At 52.5% G+C, this 17,477-nt stretch overlaps 1 protein-coding gene across 8 annotated transcripts in view; it reads left to right on the top strand.

The window, feature by feature from the left end:
- KCNT1 (potassium sodium-activated channel subfamily T member 1) overlaps window positions 1-17,477 on the top strand; it is a 75,557-nt gene that overhangs the window by 1,291 nt on the left and 56,789 nt on the right. For 7 of the 8 annotated variants that reach the window (XR_012058518.1, XM_030286658.4, XM_030286660.4 and 4 more), the window contains exon 2: window positions 11,637-11,816. Coding sequence is in view for 7 of the 8 variants with exons in the window: in XM_030286658.4 (XP_030142518.4) it covers window positions 11,637-11,816 (180 nt within the window). In the remaining variant the exon portion in view is untranslated. Of the gene's footprint in view, window positions 1-11,134; window positions 11,513-11,636; window positions 11,817-17,477 lie in introns of those variants that run through there. The other variant, XM_030286663.4, reaches the window with a different exon arrangement.

Here is a 17,477-nt window from a genome sequence, read left to right as displayed (position 1 = left end):
GAATATTGTTTTCTAGGGTTAAGACCCTCGTTATTACCTTCTCTCTGTCAGTGATGCAATGCCCAAGGCTCCGTGGTGCCTCAGGACCCCAAGCTCGGGGTGACTCAATTTGGTTACTTTGGGCACAGCAGGGTGCAGAGCACAGTGCCTTCCCCACCCCCCAAACCGCCTGGTTTTGCAGCTGTGCTTGATGTGTCTGCAGAAATGACACCTTCCAGGGGGTTTTTGTGGCTGTGAGGATCAGGGATCGGGTTGGAGACGGCAGCTCCTGGAGATTTCCAGTCTCAACATTACAGGAAGATGGGGAGTTTCTCCTCATTACTGACACCACAGCCCTGCCCGGGATGATTTATCCTCACCTAATCCTTGCCCAAAGTTCCTCCTGCCTGTCTCTTTCAATCTGGATAGAGGAACTTTGTTTCCTAATTATTGCTGTGCAGCTGGATGTGTTTCTAACCCCCTCAGGCTCCGGAGAGGTTGAAATGCCATTGCTTTCCATGGCTTGGCTTGCCTGCCCTTGTGCTCAGCCCTTTGCTGCCCTTCTGGAGATATTAAACAAGCTGCCCTGAGCCCTCAGGGCTCGGCAGATTCCCCAGCTCCAGCTCGGAGTACACTGGTGTCTAATGCACTTTTCCAGAGCTGATCAGCTCGTTAGCGTTCAGGAACACAAATAATCACAGGATATAATTCTGTGCAGGTGCTTTTATTGTAGAGCTCTGGGAATCAGGGGTACAGACCCAAATCTGACCCCGACATGGCTTTTGAGCTGAACATATTTTATATTCTATCGTTATATAACTTACATATTAATAATTAAACTTATATTGTTCTATTGTATACATTGATCTTATTCAACCATGAGTTTCTCATGATCCTTTTCAAGCTCCTGACTACAGTTTCTCATGATTATTCTTACGATTAAGCAGTAATTATATTTAATTACTAAACAATCATCACATCTAACAATCATATCATTTACTGTATACCAGCTACACGGGTGCAGTTCTAGCAAGTACAAGGCCAATACTTTCCCAGGGTATTTTCCCAGGGCCTACTAAGCTTAGTTTTCCTTCTAACTCCCCAAATCCCCATGATTTAAAAACCCTTTTTCTATCAAGCTGAAGAAGCAGGAGAGGATTGTTGCAGCCAGGCTGAGGAGAAAGGGCAGGAGCAGGCAATGAGCACCATTAGAGCATCCCAGGGGGGCCTGGCTGATCTGCTCTTTGCTTTCCTCCTCTGCAGCTTGGGCTGGGGGCACAAATCCTGTCACAAATGATCATTCACAGGTAACCACCTGCTGTCTCAGCCTCTGCCTGGCACAGGAGTTTCTCCCTCACCCCCTCTGGGTTTTCTCTCCTCTCCAGGGGTTTGTGCACAGCCCCTGGGCAGACCAGGGCTCAGCAGTCCAAGGCCATCTCCTTGTCTCCTCTCTGTGCCTCCAGGTGAGGAGCTGTAGGTGTGATGGCAGGCAAGCAGAGCTGTCACCAGAGATGTGTGTGAGGGATGTGAGCCAGGGTAGAGCAGCAAAGACGTGGAACACGTTCACTGAACCTTCTGCTGAGTGCTCAGCTGGGCTGACCCCGCTGAAATATAAGTGGGAAACTCAATTACCCCTTCACTTAGCAAATCTTGAGCTGGCTTAAAAGCTGTTAAAGAGAAATTCTGTCTGCTCGGTTTCCTGAGAGTGGAGATGTGTGTGGAAATGTCTGTGAGCTTCCTCCTGCCCCTCTTTATAAGGGGACAACGGTCTCGAAAGTCCATCCCAGGTGGAAAGCAAAGGGTTAATCGTAAAAGCACTTGAGAGTTTGTTTGGAGAGCAAATACACATTTCTGGCACCCAGAGGGTACAAAGAGCCTAAATTTCACTTTCCTTCCTCGTGGGAAATCTGGGTAAATGTTTGCACAAGGATCCAGCCTGTCCTTCGGGGAACTCAGGATTTCCTCCGGCCCCATTCCCCCCCTGCCCATGTAAGGGCACTGCGGGCACCAGCGATGGCTGAGCAGCCAGATGGAAGCACTCACACAAAAATACCCTGCCCGAGTGCGGGAGAGGCAGGGATGGGCGGGAGGAGGCTCGGATTTTCCATCCCTGCCTCCTGCTCCCATGGCTCGCCTGAGGAGGAGAGGAAGGCGAGGAGGAGGAAGGCAGCGCGCACGGCGCTACCTGGAGCTGCTGATCAGGGAGGTCATGGCTGTGCCTTAGACGTATGTGGCTTTTCTCATGCTCTAAATGGCTTTTTTGGGGGGATCTGTGTGGCTGCTGCTGTTTGGGTTTGGGTGCTGTGCCGTGTTTGTGCAGGGCAGTGGGTCCCAGCTGCTCCTGCCTGCCAGATTCGGGGTGTTCCTGGGCCATGTGGGCTCCAGGGGGCTGGGTCTGGCAGGGTTGTGCTCAGTCCCACCTGGCTGGGATGGGGCTTTTGGCCCTAGAAATCACAGCAAGATTTGGAGCAGTTTGTTAAAAATGCCCATAGGCAGCTTCTGCCACTCTGGTGAAAGCCTCTGCCCGAGTCCAAGGGCAGGAGGAAAGAAGAAAAGCACTAATTAAATGGGATTCGTGCAAAGTGTGAGCACTCATCCAGGTCCAGGATGGCTCTCCCACGGTTTATCCTGCTAATCTTTCAATGAATCCAAGGAACTGTCTCAGTTTAGCACAAGGATGGTCCCTGCAGCTGACAGCCTGTTGCTGCCTCTTAAATTTTCAATTTTCTGGAAATGAATGAGAAGATGCTTCTTTGGCAGAGCTTGCACTGACCCAGACTCTGTAGCTAATTAGTGATCAGTTCCTCCAGGCGTGATTGCTAGCTTGGACATTTGTCAGCTTCCAGAAAGTCAGCCCTGTGGATTGCAGCAACTGTTGCTTTGGCTGCCCGTGGGCATCCGGGCCTTGCTGTTCCAGGAGGAATTGCAATGGGAAACCACAAAACTACAGGGACAAACATCCTGTATTTTCAGGGTATTTACAGCAGAGATAAGATAGAATTCTGCTCTTGTTTTCCTCAGATGGTTTGGAAAGGGAACTGTGAGGCTCTGGACTGCTGCAGGGTGCAGCCACCAGCACACCTGGCTCAGTGGGAAGAGGTTTTGGGACTACTCTGTTCATAAAAGGACCCTCAGAGTGCTGAATGTCCTTCTCAGGAGCTGCCCTTGGGCTCTGGCCTGGCCGTGTCACCCTTCACTGGAGAACAGCAAAGTAGGTCAGTGCCTGTGCTCAGGGCTCTTTCTGCTCTGCAAAAATATTTACAGCATCTATTTGAATCCTCCCAGTCCTCCTGCAGTCCTCTCCCTGACCCCCAGGCCTGGTTCTGAGTGCTCCACGCCATTTGTTTTGGAGCCTGAGAAGGTTTCTCTTGCACCCCTGCCAGGCTGGGCTGGGCTGGAACATCTCATTCATCCTTCTGCTGAATAAAGGCAGGCCAAGAGCCAGGCCAGCTCTGAGCACAGGCACCTCTGGCCTGGGGACCCTTGCCAGTGCCTGGTGGCAGGAACTGCAGGAGGGAAGGCTCAGGTGGGAGCTTAGGAAGGAATTCTTCCCTGAATTCCTGAATTCAGGAGGCACAGGATGCCCAGAGCAGCCCTGGAAGTGTCCCAGGTCAGCTTGGACAGGGCTTGGAGCAGCCTGGGGCAGTGGGAGGTGTCCCTGCCCATGGGATGAGATGGGATTTTGGGTCCCTTCCAACCCAAACCACTGTGGGATTCCATGGCGGGGACAGAGGGCACGAGAGAGCAGCCTGTGCCAGGGCTGGAGGTTGTGCCAGTGGCTGTACCAGCCTGGGGGATGCTTCCCTGGGCATCCACCTGCTCCCTCCTGAAGCCATTGGCACTGTCTGCCTCCCCAAGGGGAGGGGAGCTCTGTGGTGCAGCTGCTCTGTGACAGAACACGCTGCTGTTCCTTTGAGCGGCTGCCTGTGATTTCCCTGTGCTCCTGCAGCTCCTGTGATGTCCTTGCTCCCTGGTTGTCCTCTCTGGTTTTATCTGCTTTCATCATGTCTCTTTCCAGGCTGGAGACTCCTCCTGGTCTATTTGGCCTCGCCTTGCACAAAGCACTTTTATATCCCACAGTTACCTTTGGTTCCCTTCTCTGTGCTGTTTCAGCTCTGAGAAGGGGAGCCAGAACTGTGTGTGACTCCACAGTGGGCTTATTCTGGAATAAAAATCCTTCCCTAAAATTTGGGGTTTGGACCACCACAGGAGCTGTTGGCTTTGTGGCATCACCTGCTGTGCCTCTGGCTCCTTTCTGAGTGCTGATTTGCAGACCTTTTTGTGCCTGTGCAGGAAGATAATTGCCCCCCTCTCCCTTTGGATCACTTGGAATTTATTGATGCTAATTTTTGTCTGACATTTCAAGCTCGGTCAGTGCCCCAAGATCTCCTTGTTTACAGTCTGGTTTTGGTTTGACTGCACTGGATAATTTGCAGTCATCCCCATCCCTTTTGAAGCCATGCAATCGTGGAGAGCCCTGTGGGACCCCACTGCTGTTTGTTTCAGTGCTCCCCTTCTGTTTGCCTCCTGCCTTCCAATCCAGGAGACATCTCCCTTCATCCCATCACATCCTGGCCCAGCAGGTGTGGTGACAAACCTGCCTCTGGGGGCTTATTTCTGCAAGACTTTGTGGTTTTGAAAAGTGTAAAGAGACTCTTCCTCCTCCCACATCCCTCTATTATTTTCTGCTTCCATAGCAGGGACTGTTCTGCAGGAGTCTGGAGCATAAAGAAGTTTTTTTCCTCCATGCTCCAACCCTTGCTGCTTGTAGCAGCAGAAGGGAGAATTTTCCCAGCAGTTTATTAGCAACAATTAGCACTTTCCCCATCTTGCAGTATTTTTATTTTCACACGAGCCTGAAATCTACTGGGCACTGCCAAATGTGGCTGGGGATGTAATGGTCTGGGGTGAGGGGGAGTGAGCTCCTGCCAGGATTGTGTCCTGTGGGATGTCACAGACACAGACAAGAGTGGAGGGTTGGCCATTGGCTCTCCAGGAGCAGCTCTGGAGGCTGTGGCAAGGGAATTGTTCCCTTTTTAGTTTATTCATCTGTTTAGGTTTAAGATTTGTCGTGGCTGGTTGGTGTGAATCGTGAGCCTGGAGTTATCCCAGCCCCCTGTGGTTAAAGGCTGGGTGGTTTTCCTGAGGAATTTGGTGTGCACAGCCTCCAAAATTCCCAGTGGGACTGGCAGGGCCTCCCCCGAGGGATTGTTTCTCCAGCACTGAGTCCTGCTTGCTTCGTTTCTTGAGCACTGGGGTTGATTCAGCTTTTAGAAGAGTTTGTGTGTGCTCCCAGGCCACCCTACAAACCCAGGCAGAAAAAGGGGTGATGTCCATGCTGGACACTCAGGGAAACCTGCTGCTCAGCAAGCAGCTCCCACAGCAGAGTGGGGCCTGGTGTAACCCACAAATAGCCCTGGAGATGGCCGAGCCAGGAGTTCCCTGGTAGGGATGGTGACCTGGGCTCCCCAGGCTGAGCATTTTGGGTTTGTCCCTTCTCCCGAGGCCGTTCCTGGGCGAGGTGCTGGGAATGAGCCCTCAGAACCCCCTGCCCAGGGACACTGGGGTGGGGAGCAGAGCTGTGTCCCCAGGCAGGCAGGCTTGGGATGTGGTGCTGCAAGTGATCAGCTGAGCTGATTTGCATTTTTACACACTAGAATAGAACAGGTTGCAAGTCACAGAATCCCAGAAGGGTTTGGGCTGAAGGAATTTTAAAGATCCTGCTGTTCCAACCCCCTGCCCTGGGCAGGGAACCTTCCACAGACTGCTCAGGTTGGTTCCACCAGACCTTGCACTCCTCCAGGTTGGTTTTTCTTATTATAGAGATGAGGAGACCCCAGCCCAGGCCTGAGGAGTGGGAGCTGGTCCCCTCACCTGCCAGGAGCCCAGGATGTGCTTTCCCTCCCTGCTTTTCCCGGTGTTATTTGGGCTTTGCAGTCTGCAGGGACATCAGCCTGGCTGGTTTGCCTTTGTGCCTGCTGGGCACCCCCAGCCCTGCCAGCCCCTGCAGACAGGATGCTCTGGACAGAGCTGTGGCTGATCCCTCTGGGAGGGCCAGACTGCAAAATGTCACCTGGGCTGCCTCTGCCACTCATGTGCTGCTGTGGGATCAAAAAAGAGGGAAAAAGCTTCTCTGTGGGGCTGTGCCTCCTGTGAGCTCTACCCTGTCACACAAACCCTTCTGTGCACCGGGCCAGAGGGGATGGGGAGATGTGAGGCTCCATTGCTAATGCAGGGCTGTCTAATGAGGAAAGTGGCTCTGGACCTGGAAGGTCCAATTTCTACTTTTATCTTCTAGAAAATAGCATTTGCCAGCGGGGGAAAGGCTTGTGGAGCTTTGCACTGACTCACTCTTCCTGTTCATTTTCCACGTGGAACACACAAAATGCTAATTTCTGTGCGAGGCCTGTGGTGCTAAATTGCCTGTGCTTGTTGGAAGCGAAGCGATGGATGGATTTGTCACAGGGCTCAGCAGTTGTGGGGAAGTTCTGAGCAACAGCAGCTCCTGACGTGGACAGTCCAGCTGTCTGTGGAGATGGGAATTTGGATTCAATCTGAGAGCTGAAGCACTTCATATGCTGTGAGTGTGTGCGTATATAGAGATGTGTGAGGGTGTGCTCTGCAGATTTGTACCCAAAACAGCACTTGAGCCGAAGCTGCTCATGGCAAGAATGACTTGGGTTGGGCTGGGCCTGTTCACATCCCTCAGAGCTCTTCAAACTCTTTGAATCAAAAAATACCAAACCCACACCCATCGTAGGAGTGGCGGTGTCTCCATGAGCAGCGACTGTGACCACTGTGGCACAGAGGGATGAGACCTGGGGCTCTTCCCCAACAAGGCAAGGCAGAACCAGCAGTGACTTGGCTGCTGCTCTCAGGGAGAGGAGGAGCTGGCAGAGAAATCAGCTCTGAAATCAGCAGCCCGACTCTTCCATGGGGGTGTCCCTGCAGGGCTGGGATGGAGGGGCAGTGCCTGGGCAGGGGATGCTGTGCAGGTGTGGGAATCCTGTCCTGCAGGTGTGTGGGAGCCCTGTCCTGCAGGTGTGTGGGAGCCCTGTCCTGGCTCTGGGGACCAAATCTGTGCCCCCAAGCACTTCAGCCATAAAGACACCCCATAGGGATGTCACTCAGGGAGGGGAAAAAAACCCCAAACCAAAAAGAGAGGGGAGAACAACTGTAACCTGGTAACCAGAAGAGCTGTGGGAGGAGAAACAAACATGAGATGATTGTATATATTTAAATAACTATAGGAAAAGAAAGGGCAGTGTTTCCTGTGTGGCTTGGCTCCCTGGAGGGCTCAGAGAGCCTGGTGGTGGCTGGGCTTGCTGAGGATGGACAGGATGCAGGACCAGACTCTGGTCATGGCAGCACATCCAGGTGCTCCTTGCTGTCCTGGAGCACCCAAGGACCCTGTGGAGAAGTGTCCCAACCCCTGAGTGCAACCCAGATACTCTCACCCTGTGATGGTCTGGGCCAGCAGAGAGCAGCTGGAGGCTCTGCCCAGCCTGTTTGCTGCCCAGAGCTTGGGTTCTGCCAGGGGATTGTGCCCTGTGTCGGTGCCAACAGCAAGAGAAAGGTCAGACCCCGTGTGTTGTTCTGCTCCACTGTTTCAGCCAGGGATTGTCCTCTCCATGCCCTTAGAGGTGACAGAGGCACAGCAGCAGCTGCCTGGGGTGCTGCAGGCAGTGCTGGGGCCCAAAACCCGAAGTGGCTTGGCCTGAGGAGGGGCTGTTGGTGCTGGACACGAGGCACTGGCGTTCCTGGTGGCACAGCCAGGCTCCCTGGCCATGCTCCTGGGGGAAGGATGGAGCTAGAACAGATGGCTGCCAGCAGGACCTGCTGCCTCTGGCTCCTTTTACAGCTCGGAGTGGGAGAGGAGAGGTTTGGATTGGAGGTTATGCAAGAACTTGCCCCAAATGTGGGTTCATGGGTTCTGTTTGCACAGCCCAGCCCTCAGGGGGAGAGGAGGAGCGTATCCTCCAGGAACTTTTGGTGCTGGCAGAGCAGAGGTGTCCCTGAGAGCTCTGGGGCTCCTGAAGGTGCCTGGCGGGTGTGGGCAGCTCCCCCACAGCACAAGTGTGGGCTCTGTGGTTTGGCACTGCTCTGTGGTGGGAAGCAGGAGGGTGCCCTGCGGTTTTTGTGGTGTGCAGCGTGCGAGGAAGCAGAGGAGGAACTGGGGTTGTGTCCTTCCTCTTCTTTGACAGACGTAGTTACAAATAATAATGGAAATCCTGATGTTCACGACAAGGAGCTCCCTGCCTGTGGATTTTCCTCTGAGGAAAAGCTGTCTCTTGGCTGTGAGGAGCTGTGAGGAGCTGCAGGGAGCAGGGGCACTGCAGAGCCACAAACCCCATCCCTCTCTGGTGCTGTGCCCTGGGCACGGGGCTGGCAGCAGCGAGGTGCCCCTGGCTGTGCCAACTGGGACCAGCAAGGGCACAGGGAGGATGGAAGGAGGCGAGGCAGGCGTGGCACTGGGGCTCCGTGTGCCCACTGAACCGGGCACTGAGGGGTCTGCAGGGGCTCTGAGGGGAGCAGAGAGCAGCAGGGGGGTCTGGGGGTCACACAGGGCTTGGCCCAGCCCCAGCACCCCCAGGAGGCTGAGCAGAGCCATGTCCCCTCCCCATGGCAGCTGGCCAAGCTGGGAGGGAGATGCTGCCGTAGCAGAGAGTGGAAGAGTGTGGAGGTTTCCATATGCTGATGGCAGCACGCTGCTTTAGTGGTACGTGCTTCTGGAGGAAGGAAGGAAAGGGATGATAAAAATAAAGCTGCAGATCTGTATTTAGCTATAAACCACTCCAGGATTATTATTTTTTTTCAGTAGTATTTGTAGACTATGCAATAAATGAGCTTGTTCATGAATTTTTTATTTTATACCACTACAGCTTTGAAGAAGTAGCCAGGTTGCTGTGGCATTTCCATAGCTCAGGATCCCTGTGTTTGGGAGGAGAGGTTGTAAATCCTCTGTGCCAGTGTCAGGAGATTTGTGTGTCTTGCAGGAGCACTTTTGTCTAAGACATCGATGTGCAACATCTCAAAGTCACTGTGCAATTGATAAAGACATTGTGGCAAGCAAGAAAATGCAGCATTTCTTGTAGTGAGGCTTCGTGCAGAATAAACAAACGTGCCAAAATTTAAAAATGCTGAATGATTTTGTATGCAAGAATAAGAGAAAATACATTCAAAGTGTAGCTGCTACCGCCAATGGGAGAAGGAGCTCAGATGCAAATAGCAGATATTGTATTTCCAGAGCTACTGATATTATTGGATTTTACTACAGTTTCTAAATGCTGATAAAGGGCAGTGGTGAATATTTGCTTTGGTTCATGATCTGAGGCCAGGAGAGATGGATTGATTGAACTGGGACAGAATCCTGTAGAAATAATAAAACCAAACAGCACCCAGCCCCCAAAGATCTGTGTTTGATAACGAGGAGAATGGCTGGGAATGGCTGGGAGCATCCACAGCTCCAGAGGGGCAGGTAAGGGTGGCCCTGCCCGTCCAGACCCACAGGAGCTGTGCAGTGCCAGCCAGGGTGGCAGCTGGGGGTAAAGATGCCCTTTCCCCATGGCAGGCAGCGTGTCCAGGGCTCTGCAGCTGCAGCACTCCTTTCCTCTGGGAAAGGAAACAAGGTGCTCCTTTAAACAGGCACTTCAGAATCACCAGAGAGCTCTGGGTGTGACAGTCTCCTCAAACACAATTATAATCACCCCCATTTGGAGCCAGGCACCTGGTTCCCCTCTTTAAACCGTGGCTACAATAACAGGGTGGATGATTTTTAAAAATTGCATTTTGTCACGCTGAAATCTGAGTTTCAGAATGCTGTCCTGATGGCCTAGAAACGGCGTGCTTTTGGCCTAATTTATCACAGTTAAGCTCTAAGAGGAAAGACTTAATTATGGCTTTTTTTTTTTTTTTTTGTGCTTAATGTTAGATCCTCCTTTGCAACACGAGCTAGAGGTGGTCAGCAAACTTCGCTGTTTATATCCGTGGATCCGGAGGGAGTGCTTGAGTTGACAGGAGCTTGGCTTGATTGATCTTAAAGGCCAAGTTTTGGATCAATGAGTAGCATAGAATAACCTCCCTGATGGCCAAGGCCCTGCACAGATGCATTAGTCAGTGCAGAGCCTGGGCTGCCCGTGCATAGGGCAGCTAAAGGAGCTCTGGGGGGGACAGAATGAAGTGGCAAATAGCAGCAGTGAGAACCCTCTGAAGCGCTGAGGGTGGGCTGGGCTGTGTTCAGCTGGAATTCTGCACACCCATTGCTCTTCTGGAAACTCAGAACAGCAGCTGAGCAGGACTCTGGAGTCTGGTCAGCCGGGAGTGATTTACAGGGGTGTGGTTGTTAAAGATAAAAGATGATGAGAGGAGCCTGAGCTCCCATCCTGCAGCAGCCCCCAGTCTGTGCTCAGTGCCAGTTCAGCATCCAGCTGCTGGAGGCTCTTTCCCCTGCCTTTAGCCTGTGCAGGGTGTGCTGGAGGCAAAGCTGTGGGAAGAAGCTGGGAATGAGCTGGAGAGGCTTTGGATGAACATGGAGAGGCTCTTGGAAGTGCATCAGACAGGAGTTGGAGCCTTTCAGCTCTTTGCTGCCTCACACTCCAGAGTTACGTGTGAGGGATGAAGAATCGGCTCAGAGGCACCACGGCTGCTCTTCCAAGCCCTGTCCTCCCCTCTTCCCACAAAGTCTGTGAAATTGGAGCTCCTCTCATGGCATGGATGAATTTCACCGATGAAGCCCAGCCAGAAACGATCAGGAGCTGGGCTGCTGCCTTTGGGGTCTCTGCAATGAATGGCTTTGCTGCTTTGGGAAGTTTCAGTGTAACCCCAATCTGCTGTGATGGGTAGCTCGAGTGGATGTGGGCAGCAGGAATGTACCCACGTTCTGGTGCTGAATGTGCTTTGAGAAAAGAGACCAAAGAAAGCCCTTAACCCTCTGAAATAACCTCCCGAGGGCTGGCTGGGTTTAATCTCCTCTCTGTGTGCCGTGGCCACACGCAGCTGTCTGAGCCATCACCTTGGGTCTCTCCCCGGCGCTGCCCACCCCTGATCGGAGGCACGGACATGCCAGGGGATGGGTGATGTATCCTCCTGGCCACGACACTTGGCAGCCGGACAGGTGACTGAGTCATCAGCCTTCGCGGTTCCTCATTTAATCCCGGCTTGTTCAGATGATTTAAGTGCCAGCAGTCCGGAGAGGAGGTTGTGCTTCTCCTTCCAGCACGGTTGTGGAGCCATCGCCTCGCCTGCCTCCCATCCCTACTTCTCATCGCGGGGGGAGGCTGGGGGTGGCTCTGCCTTTGGCTGTCGGCTCTGGATTCTCTTGCGAGCAGTTTTATTTCCTGCCGGCAATTGGGTTTCTCCATTGGCTCCTCTTGCTCTCCGTCGGTCTCCAGCTGAGCAGCGAATGTCCTGAGCCCGGGGCGCTCCGGGGCCGCTGCCCGCCCCGCCGGCCGCTCCGCCGGGCCGGGAGCCCCGAGGCACCCATGCCCCCGGGGGCAGCGCTCTGCAGGGCGGGCACGGCCGCCTGCCCCGCAATGTAACGCGGCGGGGTGCGGGGGGTGGCGGGGCCGGCCCCGGAGGAGGCGCTGGGGGCGGGCAGGGCAGGGCAGGGCAGGGCCCCCCGTGTCCCCCCCATTGCCGCTGTCCCTTCTCTCCCGCAGGCTCTCGTCGCCCGGCGGCTGCGGCGGCGGGGACGGCGGCGGGAGCCGCAAGAGCGGGGTCATTCTGGACATCGCCTCCCTGAAGATGACGGAGCTGGAGTCCGAGGTGCTGCCCCTGCCGCCCCGGTACCGCTTCCGAGATCTGCTGCTGGGGGACCAGTCCTTCCAGAGCGACGACAGGTTCGGGGCGCGGCGGGGGGACAGCGACCGCCGGCAGGGACACAGAGCTGGGGCAATGCGGGGATGGGGACACGGCGGGACACGGCGGGGAGGGGACGCGGAGCTCTCCGCGGTGCTGCTCCCGCCCGGCACGGAGCTCTCCGCGGTGCTGGCGGCCGGGCAGGCTCCGGGGCTGCTGGGGTGGGATGTGCGGGATCCATCCATCCCCGCCGGGGTGTGCGGGATCCATCTATCCCCGCCGGGATGTGCGGGATCCATCTATCCCCGCCGGGATGTGCGGGATCCATCCCCGCCGGGGTGTGTGGAGGGTGGAGGCCGGGGGTGCCCCGGGGTGCTGGATGCGCTGGGAGCTGTGCGGGTGCCGGGCCAGCGGAGCTGTGCAAGCAGCTCTCCATGTCCTGGAGTCCATCAGGGGCTGGCAAGCAGGACAAGGAATCCATGCGTGGGATAGCGAGGGGCCGGTGGAACTCTGTGTGCCACCACGGGTGGAATTTGGGCTGACAAGCATTTATTGAGCAGGGATGGCTCCTCCAGGCTGTCCTCGGGTGCTGTCGTGGCAGCAGGGTGACCCTGAAGAGCTGCCGGGGTGGCGGTGCCGCTCTCCCTTCCTTGGGATGAACAGAGGAATGGCTTTTTTGTGCTGAGCACCAGCCTGCTGTTCCTGCCTGCTTGGGATTTATCCCCAGGTTGAGTGAGCAATAGAGGGAATGCCATGAGTGGCAAGAGAATTCCATGGGCAGAGCAGTTAAATCAAGAGGAACAAGCACCTTCCCTTCGACTCTGCTCATATCATAAATACTCAGGAGCTGCAGTGCTAATGGGGAGTCAGATTTTTATCTTTCCCCACCAATTAATTGTGTGATGCAAACACAGAGAGATGTAATTCCTGTTGGTAAAAAACACTTTCAATTACTGGTTAGTCCTTGACTAGCTACTGTGTGCCTGGTACACCTGCATCAAGGCTTTTGTACGTTTCTCTTATTTTTTTTTTAATATGTGCAAGCATCATAAAAAAAAAAAAAAAGAATGAATTTGGCTTTGAGACTGTAAATGTGGGTTTTACAAATGTTCTCTATAAGTGTTCCTAACTTTTATCGCTGCATAAAATTGGTCTGGCTCAAAAAGGAATCTGTGATCCTGGAGGTTTTAAAGCCCAGATTTCCTTAACAGACACTTAAACATTAATATAGTTTTATGACACCAAGTGGGAAGTTAACAGGAAATTCCTGCTGCAGAAAATGTCTGGGTTTCAGAATGGTTGTGATATGGCTCATTTGGTCAGGTTTGAAGATTTAATAGTTTCCATATTTAAGTATTCTGAAGCATCTGAAATACGGAAGATGGCAATTGCAGATTGTGTTCTTTCTGTATTTCTCTGGCTACACCCCTTAACCTTCATTTTCCTCTAGATTTGAGTCTTTCTGATTCAGCATCTCTCTTTAATTTTAATGTGGAGATACTCTGGGTTGTTTTGTTAATTCATTAGCCCTGTTTCTCAAGAATTCATTAGCATTGTTTCTCAAGATATCTCAGTTTGACTGGCTCTGTGCTGTTTCCTTGAGTTGTTTGATTTCCCCTTCATCTGGAAAACACTGATAATTTCATTGTGTGGGGGCATAGAGACCTCTGAGCCCACATTTGCTGTTCACTGGAGTCCACTTGGCTTCCCTGGGAGCTGAGATGAGCTGTGGGCTTTGGGAAATGCTGCTGTTAGGCCTAAATTCCAGTCCAAGTCATTAATAATAGTGGGACCTTGTGGCTGAATCGAGCTCGCTGGAGTAATTATGACTAGTTCATTAGCCTGCTCCAAACCCACTGAATCAGGAGCTGATTTAGGCTGGCAAAGAAAAACACGAGAAGCAGAAAGACTTTTTGGCTTTGCTGTGCTTGTGGATGATAAGCAGCTCAGAGCTGTGCTTTGAAGAGCTTTGCTACAGCCCTGACAGGGACGTGCTGAGGAAAATCCCCCCACGGAAACTCTGCGGGGAACTGTGAGTGGTGAAGTAGAGCTCGCTGGACTTGGAGATGAAGCACTGAAGGAAAACACCCACAACGCTGAATATCTCGTTTATTTGTCAAAGGAAAGCTTAAAATTAGTGTTTCAAATGTCTGCTTTGGAACATTACCCTGGAATGAGTGTGCTGCTGGAAGTGAGGAGGTTTCTGGGGTCAGCAAAGACTAAAAGGATGGGAGGCCAAAGGGGAGCCTGGGTTTTGCTGCTTCTGGAGAGTTAAAAACTGTTCCTGCTAGAGATGAATTAGTGCATCCTCATCACAGAGGATGCTGAAGAGACACCAACCCTGGAATGAGGTAATGCTGGAGCTTGAGGAGATAAGAGCTCATTGGAACAAGTAGATAATTAGAGAGCTGTGGTACAGCAGGAGGAGAGAGTGGGTCTGGATAACCTCTGCAACAGAAGGAACTAATCACTGAAAGTGAGGTGGAATGGGTAAATTAGACTGCTCCTAATTTACTTTTTGTAGTGTGAAAGATGAACGCAGTCGATCCGAGCAGGGCTTGCTCTTTGGCAGGTGGACTGATTGACAGGAGAATTAAATAACACTTTGAACATCCTGTGGTGGATGCAATAAATTGGCCAGCAAACAAATAGGAAACGGCTGGCTGGGAAGGGAATGTGGGAGGAAAATGGATTTGTGAGACAGAGAGAGAAAAGCCTAATGACAAGCAAATCTAGACTTGTCAAGTCCAAGTGCCCCTTTCAGGATCATCTTACTGATTTCGGAGCTCCCTGCCACGAGACGGTGGAAGGCTTTGGGCTCAGCTGTGTTCGAATTCTGGGCTTGACATTTCTGCCAGGCAGGTCTCTGGGTGGAGAAGCAGGATTTGGTGTCATTCAGCTCTGAATTCTGAGGCTACAAACAGCTCTCAGGGCAAGGATCCGGCCGCTGGGGCCTGGGAGGTGATTTCTGTTTGGGGAGGAAGGTTCTCTTTGGAACCCTGCAGCTGCCTCCATTGCCTGGCGTTAGTCCTGCCTAGTTCAGAAGTTTCTTTCCCATTTGGAAGGTGCTGTCAGTGTCAATACTGGGAGAAAAATGGATTTGTTCTGCTTGCTCCTGGCAGTGCTGCCTTCCTTACCTCACTGAGGTTTTGTGGACATGGAAGCACCCGGAGCTTCTGGGATGCACCAGCAAAGGCAGAGTTGAGATGTTGAGCCTGTAACAAAGAGAAGGGGAAGAGCTGGGGCACAAACCCTGCTGGGGCCTGGCTGCCTTTTCACCTTCCTGGCTCCTCTGGGCATGGGAATCCCCTGTGCCAGGCAGCTGTGGGAGCAAAGCACCCAGGGGTGCTGGGGAAGGGAGCAGGAGCTGAGCACAGCATCCCTGGGGCTGGGGCTGGGGCTGCCAGCCAGGCTCCTGTTCTGAAGTGATGCTGCAAGGGCTGATTAAAGGCAGCTGAGAAAGCACATCTGCTGGATGGATAAATATTGTTTCATACCCCAAGCTGTGGCATCCCTTTGATGTTTGCTGTCCTGACTATGGCAGTTTTTCATCTGCATTCTCTTTTCTTGGACAGTGCTGACAGATGGGTTGGGGCATGTATAAAAAAAGCCCATAAATAAAATTAAACTGTATCTCAGCAAAGTGTCATTAGGAGCTTATTTGTTGCTTAATTTGAATAGTCTGAACACTTTCCAGAAAAGCATCATCAGAAGCCACAGTCCTATTTACAGGAGGGAGAGGCAATGGATGTCACTTTGATTAAGTGCATTTTTCTGAGGCTAATTATCGGCAAAAAATCATTTGGATGGATGAGAATGTTTAGAAAAGCTCCTTGTGCAGAAGAATTCAGCAACTTCTCTATAAAATTTTAACATCTCCTATTTCTAATCAAAGATATTTTGGATGTTACATAACCAAGAAAAGAGGATTTTGACAACCGGGACAAATTCTTTTAAGTTTCTCCTTTCGTTTTTTTTAGAGTCTTGCAACTTCTTTGTCTGTGACCTAACATCTGGTCTTTGTCTCTTTAATTTGTCACTAAGTGGTGGCTCTAAATCTTAGGTCAGATTATGCTTGGCATGAGCAAAGTGAAGTGCTGCACCATCAGCCTTGGAGGATCTCATCCCTGCAGTTTTCATGCTAACATGCCCCAAGTGAGTTCCTCATCAAAATGCATCATTACATTAATGGAGCTGGCTAGTTTTGTGTTCCCGAGGCAGGTTCTGTGGCTGAGTCTTCACTTCATTGCTGTTTGATTTAATGGGCAATTTTCCTCATTTTATTTGGGAGATGCAGATGTCAATTTGAAAATTCCAATTTGTATCCAGAAATTAGAGACATTTATTTCTCTGCTGGTGAGGTAATGACCAATATTTTAAGTCAGTGCAAAGTCTGCTCAGGCTGTAGCATCTGTGCCAGTGAAGGTTTGTACCTGGAATTAGGAGATTCAGCTCTGGTGCCTGTGTGCCACAAAATTCCCCTGGGGAAGGCTCTTCATTCCCCAGCAGTCTGACCCCTTGCTTGTAAAGAAGGATGGATGCTATTGTTAATATCCCTTCCCTCAATAATGGTGTTTAGACCTATTTCCACCATCCCTGTGTGCAGAATCTCTCAAGGGACAGCTCAGTGATGACACCTGGGCAAACCAACAGATTTCACTGGTGAAGGTGGCGGGATCCCAAACAGGAGCTTGGGAGTGCCTGTGTGTCCAGCAGAATTAAATTGCTTCTCCTCTGCTTTTTCCCCCTGGCAAAGCAAAAGCAAAACAGTTATCAATTAGATCAGGCTGTTTCCCTGAGCCAAGGGTTTGTCAGGAAGTTTCTGTGTGACAGCACAAGCAGGAGTTTGCCCCTGCCAGACAACCAGCCTTTGGCAGGAGCTCTGCTCCCTCTGGGGCCATCCCTGTGTGCTCCCTCTGGGGCCATCCCTGCTGCCCCTGGAGCCATCCCTGCTCCCTCTGGGGCCATCCCTGTTCCCTGTGGGGCCATCCCTGTTCCCTGTGGGGCCATCCCTGTTCCCTGTGGGGCCATCCCTGCTCCCTCTGGGGCCATCCCTGTGTGCTCCTGAGCCAGGGAGCACGGCCAGGCAGGCGTGTGGCACCTGCAGGTGTGGCTCTTTCCAGAGCAGATGCCAACAGCTCTGCTGTGCCAGCCAAGGCTGTGGACAAGGCTGAGTTCAGTCCCCAGATCCATCTGAGCTGTTGGAGAAGCTGTGGCCAGGAGCAGCAGGCTGGACAAGCCGTGCTCCTCCTCGCTCCTGCTCTGGATCCAGGGGGAAGGAGCATCCCAGGCCTCCAGTCACCCCCTGGCTCTCATGGAACGTGGTGTGGTGGGTCTAGAGCAGCAGGGCTTGGGCAGGGTGGGGGAATCTCCTAGGGCAGCGTGCTGGTGTTCCTAAATCTGCAGTAACCATGAAACCCACCCTGCACAGCCCTGCCTGGAGTGGGGACCTCCTCTCCAGCAGCTCCTCACCCTTAACTGAGGCAAAACCAACAGATATTGCCACTGGGTTCCTCAGCCCAGCTCCAGGTGGGATGCACCAGGATGAAGTGCATTGGAAGCCTGAGGCAGCTCTATAAAAATGATTTGGGTTTTTTTGTGTTTGCAGATTTTTTAATGATAGCATTCTTAATTGAGGTTTGTTTTTCCAGTTGTTCCGAAAGGCTGCAGGGATGATTCCCAATGCTGTGTCTTAATTGCAG

The sequence above is a fragment of the Taeniopygia guttata genome, chromosome 17 (assembly GCF_048771995.1).
Source record: "Taeniopygia guttata chromosome 17, bTaeGut7.mat, whole genome shotgun sequence".
Lineage (NCBI taxonomy): Eukaryota > Metazoa > Chordata > Aves > Passeriformes > Estrildidae > Taeniopygia > Taeniopygia guttata.
This window is presented reverse-complemented; position numbering and strand designations above follow the sequence as displayed.